The sequence below is a fragment of the Phragmites australis genome, chromosome 6 (genome assembly GCF_958298935.1).
Source record: "Phragmites australis chromosome 6, lpPhrAust1.1, whole genome shotgun sequence".
Classification (NCBI taxonomy): domain Eukaryota; kingdom Viridiplantae; phylum Streptophyta; class Magnoliopsida; order Poales; family Poaceae; genus Phragmites; species Phragmites australis.
This window is the reverse complement of record NC_084926.1, coordinates 20,074,010-20,082,674: the sequence shown is the minus strand read 5'-3', so window position 1 is coordinate 20,082,674 and position 8,665 is coordinate 20,074,010. Positions and strand designations below refer to the sequence as shown.

Below are 8,665 nucleotides of genomic sequence, written 5' to 3'. Positions count from 1 at the left end.
AAATACCACTGCTAGGCTACTAATGGGCTAGGGTATTACAATGCATTGCTCGTAAAATAATTTATCTAACTTCAGTTAGCATGCATTATAGTATAAGGTACCTGTAGCTCGATTTGTGTGTGATGCTCATTGTAGTAGTAACAATTAATAAACTTAATCGAATATGATGGTTAAACCACTGTCATAAAATTCTTAGCTCCGCAAGTATTAGAGATGAGGGACAAATCGAGAACCTACGACAAAGGTGAATAATATATATGGGAAATTAATAGTTGCAAGGATTTCCTGGGGTATAAATTGGTGTATTAGCGTCAAGGGTAGTATAAAGGCGTTGGTGGTTTCGTCTAGAACGTGTTCCGCTACAGTATATGCAATAGAAAAATTTATGCACCATTAATGGTTCTAATAGAATCTGGATTCATTCTAAACATCAAATGTTTTGTATTGATTTGTTTGTGGGATGTACAACAGCGCCTATGTATCCCATCACCATTTATCTCTGTGGGGTTCATTCTAAGCAACCGAGAAATCATTATATTTCAGAAAGGGTTTGATTTGGTCTCAAAATATGTCCCCTTTTGTCACTATCATGGGCCTATATTTGATCATATCCATCTTTCTAATGAGATATGACTCGGGACAGTAATTATCCCTGGCGGATTCAGGGCCACGGAGTGAAGGCTCTTGCTCTTCTTTTTCTTCCTCTGGGGTTCGGAGGTGTGCAGGGCCCCCGGGATCCGTACCTAGTCATTGTATTATCTCTGTTGGAGGAAGAACTGTAGTGACAGAACTCACAATTTTTGTTTAGAAATGTTGAAAGATAAACGAAAGACGAAAACCATGTGTCTATGTTTAGTGTATGATCTTTGACGTCTTGGACAAAGGCAATGATAACTTTTCCTTTAGCAGTCTCTCCATGGTGCTCATTTCAGGCTGCATGTTCCGTGTCCTCAGCCATGGGAACCATACACCGTGTCCGCCCAGAGGGAGGGAGAGATTGAGTAGAAGGAAGAAATAGGAGACGTCACGGTCCGTTCTTGGTGGCAAGAGCGACTTATGTAGTAGACACATTGATGAAGTGATCGGTATTAAAGCTGAAGAGGTTAAGTAAGCTAAAAGGAACGCCCAAAGTTTTAAGGGATGAAATATTCAAGATGCATTGGATGCATAGGCAGACCGACTAATAGGACGAGGTAGGGCGTCCACATCGACCACTCTATACCGTATTTTTCATTCCGATAACACTAATTCATAGCTGAGCGGCTGACTCTACCCTATCTATATTTTTACACTGGATCCGCTACTGGTTGGACGTAAATGAACTAATCTTTTAAAAGAAAAGAAAACTTACTGTTTGAAATACGGGAATTTTTGCTTACTCCAACCAATGAAGTTGGACAGCTTACTCTGCCATTCCTATGAAAAACCTATAAAAAATATCCGAAACGTACAAAAGTTGGACTTTTGTTGAGATCATTCCTCTGCAATCGGCCCCTCGATCTATTTCTCTGGTCTAGTAAATGTCGGCTCGAGGCGAATGAGTCATGACAGTTTTAGCTTAAAAAGTCATCTTCTCTTGCCCCATATCTACCGATTTATCCACGAGGAGAAACCAGAAACAGAGGACGACTTCCCCTGTTCCAATTTGGGGTCAGGCTGGGAGACGGTCGCGGGCGGTCGGTGGTGGCGGAAGGCAATGACAACGCCAATGGCATTGGCAGCCGGGTCACGTTGACCTCTCTCTCCTCTCTCTCTTCCTCCTCGCGCCCATAAATCGGGCGCGAACGAAGAGCGCGTCATTTATAGCGCGCATCGCCGCAGCCATCCCTCCTCTTCAAGCTTTGCCAGCCCCCTGTTTCCTGCCTTTTGTTTTATCGCATCAGCAGCTCCGGTTCACGGGTTTCCTTGTCTTGGGTGGGGATAAGATTGTGGCGTCATTGCCGCCATCATCTCACCCGCCCGGCCTCGCGTCGCGGGCAGCAGCTTTGCCTCGCGCCTTCCTCCTTGTCCCGTCCCTTCAATCACTTGCTATTCACAAGGCAAGGTGAGTGGTTTCCTTTCCTGTCCTGTCGCTGCGGCTTGTCTTCTTGCCGTATCCTCCTCCTCCTCCTCCTTTCTTGTGGCTCCGGAGCTAGCTTGGTGCGTGCGTGCTCACATGTCGGGCCTTGCCTGCGAGTGCTCAGCAGCGATGTCGTCATCGTCCGACAAGGTGGCCGCCAGGAAGGGCCGGCTCAGGCAGCGCTACGACAACGAATACCGTCTCGTCGCTGGGTCAGTGCCTCTGCGTGTCTTGTATTCTAGTGTACTGTGTATTTTTTTCCCTCTAAAATTTGTGCGGGATTCCAACATGCTGCGAGTGCATGTCATGCAACTCCTTGTCTCGCATCCATTTCTTGCTCTCTGTTTGGTGAATCATTATCTTCTTCATGGGCAGGTGCGTGCCCTACCGGGTGAAGAATGACGACGAGGGGAACACGTGCAGCAGCCTCGGCGACGACCCGGCGGAGGTGGAGGTGCTCATGATCTCGACGCCCAACCGGACCGACATGGTCTTCCCCAAGGTAACTGCAACACCGCCGCCGATCGGCATGCCAAGCCATTCTGGACGCTGCTGTGCAGCAGCACTGACACGGGTCGATCCCCTGCTGTTCGTTTCTGACAGGGCGGGTGGGAGGACGACGAGGACGTCTACCAGGCGGCGTCCCGCGAGGCCATGGAGGAGGCCGGCGTCAAGGGCATCATCAACGTAATCAATGCCTCTTCACCTTCCTATCAATTTGTTCTTGCTAATATCTCATAGCATGCAGTATCACTTGCAGTTCTTGGCTCTGCACTCCAATGTTCTAGCCAGTAGGATTAATTCTTTTGTATCTCATTATACAAATGGTGCTCACCTATCGAGTGATGGTATCCCCTGCTATTTCGTGTACGTGCCTAAAACGTATCCGGAAAGTCTGCGGTTGATCGCGGCGAACGCCTGTTCAGTGTCGTTTCTCGGGGAAAATTCTGATCTCCACAGTAATTTAACGCCGCAATTTGGAGCTATTGTCCAATTGATTTGTCACCACGAAAGCTCCTGAATGGTAATTTAGGGCCTCCAATCAGACAGAGAGGTTTAACCTGTAGCGAACAGCCTCAAGGACAGCTCCATCCTTAGGTTGACAACGACCATACATGACAGGGAAAGGGACAGGGAAGTTTCTCTTGTTATTGCATTGCCAAGAGCGCCTCTTTCTTGCAGTAGTAGCATCAGCTCATTTGGCCCTTTGCAGAAGATTAGTGCTGACACTAACCAACCAAATTGAATCATTACCCGCATTTTATAACGCGATATCCCTAAATCATTGTGATTTTCTAGTTGGGGAAGATCTACGTGTAAACTTTATTATTGTTTCCCCCTAATTCTTCCATTCTTCCTCCTGCTGGCCGGCTTGTCGTCCGAATTGATTTCCTTCTGGATCCGATTCAATACACTGCTATTTTTATCCTGCTGGATCCATGACCCCAACCACTACGCATGTGGTTTGTTTCCTACTTGCCATAGAGTGCCTCTGCACCCATCTAATGGTTCTGCATTTGTATCATTATGATTCCACATGTTCCTCAATTCAGCTATCATTCTAGGTTTCGACAACTGCTAATGTGAATCTTGAATCTGTATGGGCCTTGCAGCATTCAGTTCACTGACAATTGCCATTTGCTGATTTGCTTGCTGTTGCTGTACCATACCAGAGAGCTGCCTTGGGACACTGGGTATTCAAGAGCAAGAGCAGCCAGAACAGCAACAGCCCCAGGGGAGCCTGCAAGGGCTACATCTTCGTCATGGAGGTCACCGAGGAGCTCGAGTCATGGCCGGAGCAGGCCACCCACAGCCGGCGATGGGTGAGTAGCCCCTCTGTCAGTGCCAACTCCCTTCTAGAATTCAGACACTAACCTGACTAGTGTCAAAAACTGCTGATGGTCACTGGAACAGGTCTCGCCGGGCGAAGCCTACCAGCTCTGCCGGTACGACTGGATGCGCGAGGCGCTCACCGCGCTGCTGGAGCGGCTATCTGTGATCGAACCGGTGGCGGCAGCGACAGCGCAGGAGCTGACCGACCAGGCCGGTATGTACATGATGCTGCAGGCGACCTCGGACGGCGCGGTTGCGCTGTGCTGATGGACGCTGCTGCTTCTGTGGATAACTGATTAATGCAGCTAGTTAGCTGTCTCCCTCGTACTTTCAACTGCAAACATGGCAACCAGAAGGGGAAAAAATCAGATTCTCTAATAACTTGTTTAGATCACCTTCTCTTTTCTGAGCAGTTAATGATGAGTCTTCAGTACCTGCAAGTGTTGTCAGTAACAACTGCACATTGTCTCGTGTGGCCTGAGCGCCCTCAGTTTCAGGCGTTTACATACACAAGTAGTAACTAGTAACATGGTATTGGTTGGCTTCAGAGATTAGGGCGAAACAGCCCATTTGCATGATCAATCCAATGCCTGCTCATCACTGTGGTTTCCTGTGTAATCTTTTCTTGTATAATATGTGAAAATGGCATGGCGATTTGTACATGACTTGTGTCTGTAAATGCCCTTAATATCCTTACATGGACTTCCTTGAAGTGATGAAATGTTGTGAATAAGAGTCATGGAGTTTTAGTTCCTAACAACACAATTTTATTTTATTTTTTTGAAAAATAAGATCGTCACTAAACTTCAGTTTTTGAAATCATAGAAGTTAGTGCTAGCGGGCAGGGCAATTAATCCCTGGGATTAATGGACATTTAGTCTTTAGGTTAATAGACATGGCTAAATTCCGAGCGTGCATGTTACAGTAGTTTACGTTCACGCGTATTTAGTAAAAGTTGGTCTAAACCCATACATCTATATTTCATTTTTGGATAATTAACATCCAGTGTTTAGAGTTCTTTTTTTTATCTCACGACCATTGTGTGACAAAAATCAAGCACAATCTTAATGAAAATCCATCTATTCTTCCCTTTACACCTATATTATATAAGCAAATTTATCAAAATATATAAATAAAATCATATGATCCAAAAAGCAAAAATAGAACCATATGAAGTTAAATCATACCCATGTGTTTCATACAAAGAAGAGGATAACTGTGAACACACGAAAAGTAGAATTTCATCAAATACAAATGCCTATATTTTCTAAACCGTGTATCTAATCTTTGATCCGTTTGTATGGCTGTAGTCCTTATATCAACAAAATGAGATCTATCTTGGTTATATTTTGGTGTAATTTTTTGGATAGACACAAATTGCCTATATCAGAATTAAAAAAACGGCTAGACTAATCCAATTAAAATACTTAAGTGGTTTTCTAAATTGTCTATATTAGAACATTAAAAAACATTCACTTATGCAACTCAGTTATTCACCCCGTTTCAATGCATGTCCGTTCATACTCTTTTCACAACATCCACATTAGTACTTCACTTTATCAATCATCAGTTGGATAAGTAAGTTTTTGTAAAGTAATGAGCAAGTTTTCGAAAAATCATAAGCAAATTATAATACACTTAGAAGTACTTTTTTATATGAAGTTGATGTTGAAAAAAATTCATTTTATCAAACATCAGTCACATAAGCAAGTTTTTTAAAGTCATGAGAAAGTTTTTGAAAAATCATAAGTAAATTATAATGCACTCAGAAGCACTTTTTTTATATGAAGCTGATGTTAGAAAAAATGTCATTGAAATATACTCAATTGGGGTCTAGTTTTGAAGCTTTTATCGCACGAAACACAATGGTGTAATCGGATTTTAATTTAGATGCTCGGTTTAGAAACTATGATTTTTTAAAGTTTTGAAATAGAGTTGCATATGAATAACATCAGCAACTGGGGTCTATGCATGTAACAGCACACCAGCCGATGACTTTCGATGCTGAACGAACAGCCGATTCAAACGTGCATGCTGCACAACGAGGACATGTACGCTCAGAATTTAGTCTTTAGTCAATCCCATGTTTTTAGACATCAACCAATTGGTCCTTGTACTCTACAGTCTAAACCAATACAATACAATTCCATATTTTGCAATGCCTCGAACAGATATTTTGTTGGCTCGTCTGTCAAATTCAGAAGTCGAATGTGAATTTCAACTTTTGATCGAATTTCATCGACAGCTTTAATTCGGTTTCGGACCTCAGCTTAGGGCCTGTTTGTTTCAGCTTCGGATTGTGGCTTTCAGTTTTTATTGGTCTATTTTGGAAATAGTATCACTGAATACTATTGAATGTGAATTCAATAATATTCAGTGATACTAAATAGTATTCAATAGTATTCAGTGACCTTTCTTGATTCAATAGTATTCAGTGAATAGCATCACTGAATACTATTGAATCAAGAAAGGTCACTTTCAATATTGAATATTTTAGTATTGGATATTTTAGTATTGTTGTTACTGTTTAAAATAGTATTTTAATAATATTAAATTAAGTTTTTTACTATCACAATATCTGCAAATAGTACAAAATAGTATCTGAATAATATCAAATAGTATCCAAATAGTAATTCTTCAATATAAAATTGCACAAAGGAAGTGGATGAGTTGTTGAAGTATATTATAATATTATATCCTTACACCGTCGCATGCTAACGATAAATATTGCTAGTCATTCTACTAATAGTGAATGGTAACTCAAATTTGAATAGTAAAATTTATATGTTTATATCTAGACAAAGTTCTTCTTTGAGAGAATAATATTGGTATCATATACTTGTGGACAAGTGAATGTTGTCCGTTCTATTGGTTCTTCTACCATCTTAACTTGTCAAAACCCAGCTTTCAAATCAAATTTTGAAAAGTATTTGCTACATTGTATCCTATTAATCCATTCTTGTTTATTTGAAATATTATATGCATCTTCCACAGTATTATCATTTAACCTTTTGTAATTTATCACCATCCTTGATTTACCCCTTACTATTTCAGAATGATTTCTTACTATAAATGGTGTTGATCTATGTGAACTTCTACTTTCTCTTATAGCTCCTAATTTTAATAATTCTTCAATATGCATTTTAAACTCATCTATGTCCTTTGGAGTGGCTTCTATAGGACATGTATTAATTATATAATCTGAATTTATAATGTTTATCTTATATACAATAGAATTCTTATCCCAGTGTTTCATTGGTACTTCTCCAATTATTTGAATATCTTATAATCTTTGTACAATCTTCTCTATATCCTTTTTAGATTTTATGTCTTTATACCAGTTTGGTGCGAATGATTGCAATCCAATGCATTCTATATAATAGTTTGCTATGTAATATTCTTCTATACTTGCATTAGACTCGTTTTCTTTATGTTTGTCTGAGAACTTATTGTCTATGCTACATTCAAGATTACTATTTTCAAGATCAAGATTGGTAATTTTTGGTGTTGCGTTCCACCATGCTTTTGTACTCCTGAGATATATGGGACATTATCTTGATATGGAATAAATATAATACCTTGTTCATGTATAATTGTGGTTTGTAAAGAATATTGTAAAAACCTTAATCCAGTTATCATGTCATTGTTTATCATAGATAGTTCTCGTATTGTAATTTCATCTATTATGTATTTTATGCCATTTATTAATACTCAATATTGTATGCTAACTGATTATGGATCTTCCTTATTCCTGACATATCAGTGGATGTCTCTGCTTTATTATTATCTATCGTATGTACTATTTCAGGACATTTTGCAAAGTATTATCATGAATAATATATTTTGTGCTTCTCGTGTCTACTAATGCCAATATTTTATAAGTAATATTTGGTCTTAGTTTTACCTTTACTGAAATTCTTATTCCTATTTTTTTTTAAATGGTAACTTAACTCTATTCTTATTTCCAAAGTTTGTTATAGCATTTTTTTAACTGGATTATCTTGTCACCTCTACTATCTTTTAACGTTATAGTTTGCTCCTAGCATTCAGTATTTTCTATGAACTCGTCTTCTTTCAAATCTGTATTGTCGATTTTGGTTTCCAGATTCTCTAATTCTACTTCTAATTTATTTACTCTATTTTCTAATGTTCTTACTCTGCTGGACATTATCCTTTCTCCATCTTTGCTTTTTTGCTTTCAAACATTCAGAGCATGCTTATTTTAGACATATGCTGCATGTAGCTCTATTTTCTTGACTTGGGTAGTATATACAAAACGCATATCTTATATTATAATCTCCCTTTCCGCTAATCCAATCATGATCACAACTTGCTTGATCCATCGTTTCTATTGTTAAACCTGCTAATTCATCTATTAAGTCCATTTCATCATTACTTGACTTGTAGTCAACCTTATTGTTTCCAATCTCATCAATTTCTATGATTGAATATATTGACTCATCGTCTTTGGTTTCATCATCACAAACTAATATATTTTCATCTACACTATCTATTATTAAAACTCTTTTTTGTTCTTCATATTTGCTAGAATATCTTTTTTATGTAAAAATGGAGCTTTATTATTTGATCATCTTAGAAAATATCTTTTCTTTGTTTTGTAACTATTATTACTCTTTCGTTGAGGTCTATGATATATTTTATTCTTGTGCCTTTCTTCTCCATAGGTTAATGGTATTTGAACTATTTTATTGCAAAAATTATAATCCGAGTGTTCCATGGATCTGTGAGCTTGTATGTTTGTGCATATTTTCT

General features: G+C 39.3%; 1 protein-coding gene across 3 annotated transcripts; it reads left to right on the top strand.

The window, feature by feature from the left end:
- Positions 1-1,610: 1,610 nt before the first annotated feature.
- Positions 1,611-4,554, top strand: LOC133922077 (nudix hydrolase 12, mitochondrial-like). Of its 3 annotated transcripts, none has more exons than XM_062367240.1 (6): positions 1,611-2,044; positions 2,187-2,271; positions 2,435-2,561; positions 2,663-2,746; positions 3,733-3,882; positions 3,974-4,554. In XM_062367240.1, exons 2-6 carry the CDS (start codon positions 2,189-2,191, stop codon positions 4,157-4,159), a joined length of 630 nt encoding a protein of 209 aa, XP_062223224.1. In that variant the 5' UTR covers positions 1,611-2,044; positions 2,187-2,188; the 3' UTR covers positions 4,160-4,554. The 3 variants fall into 3 exon arrangements, with proteins under 3 accessions (XP_062223224.1, XP_062223223.1, XP_062223221.1); XM_062367239.1 differs by having other exon boundaries at positions 2,184-2,271; XM_062367237.1 differs by having other exon boundaries at positions 1,611-2,271.
- The last annotated feature ends 4,111 nt before the right edge of the window (positions 4,555-8,665 follow it).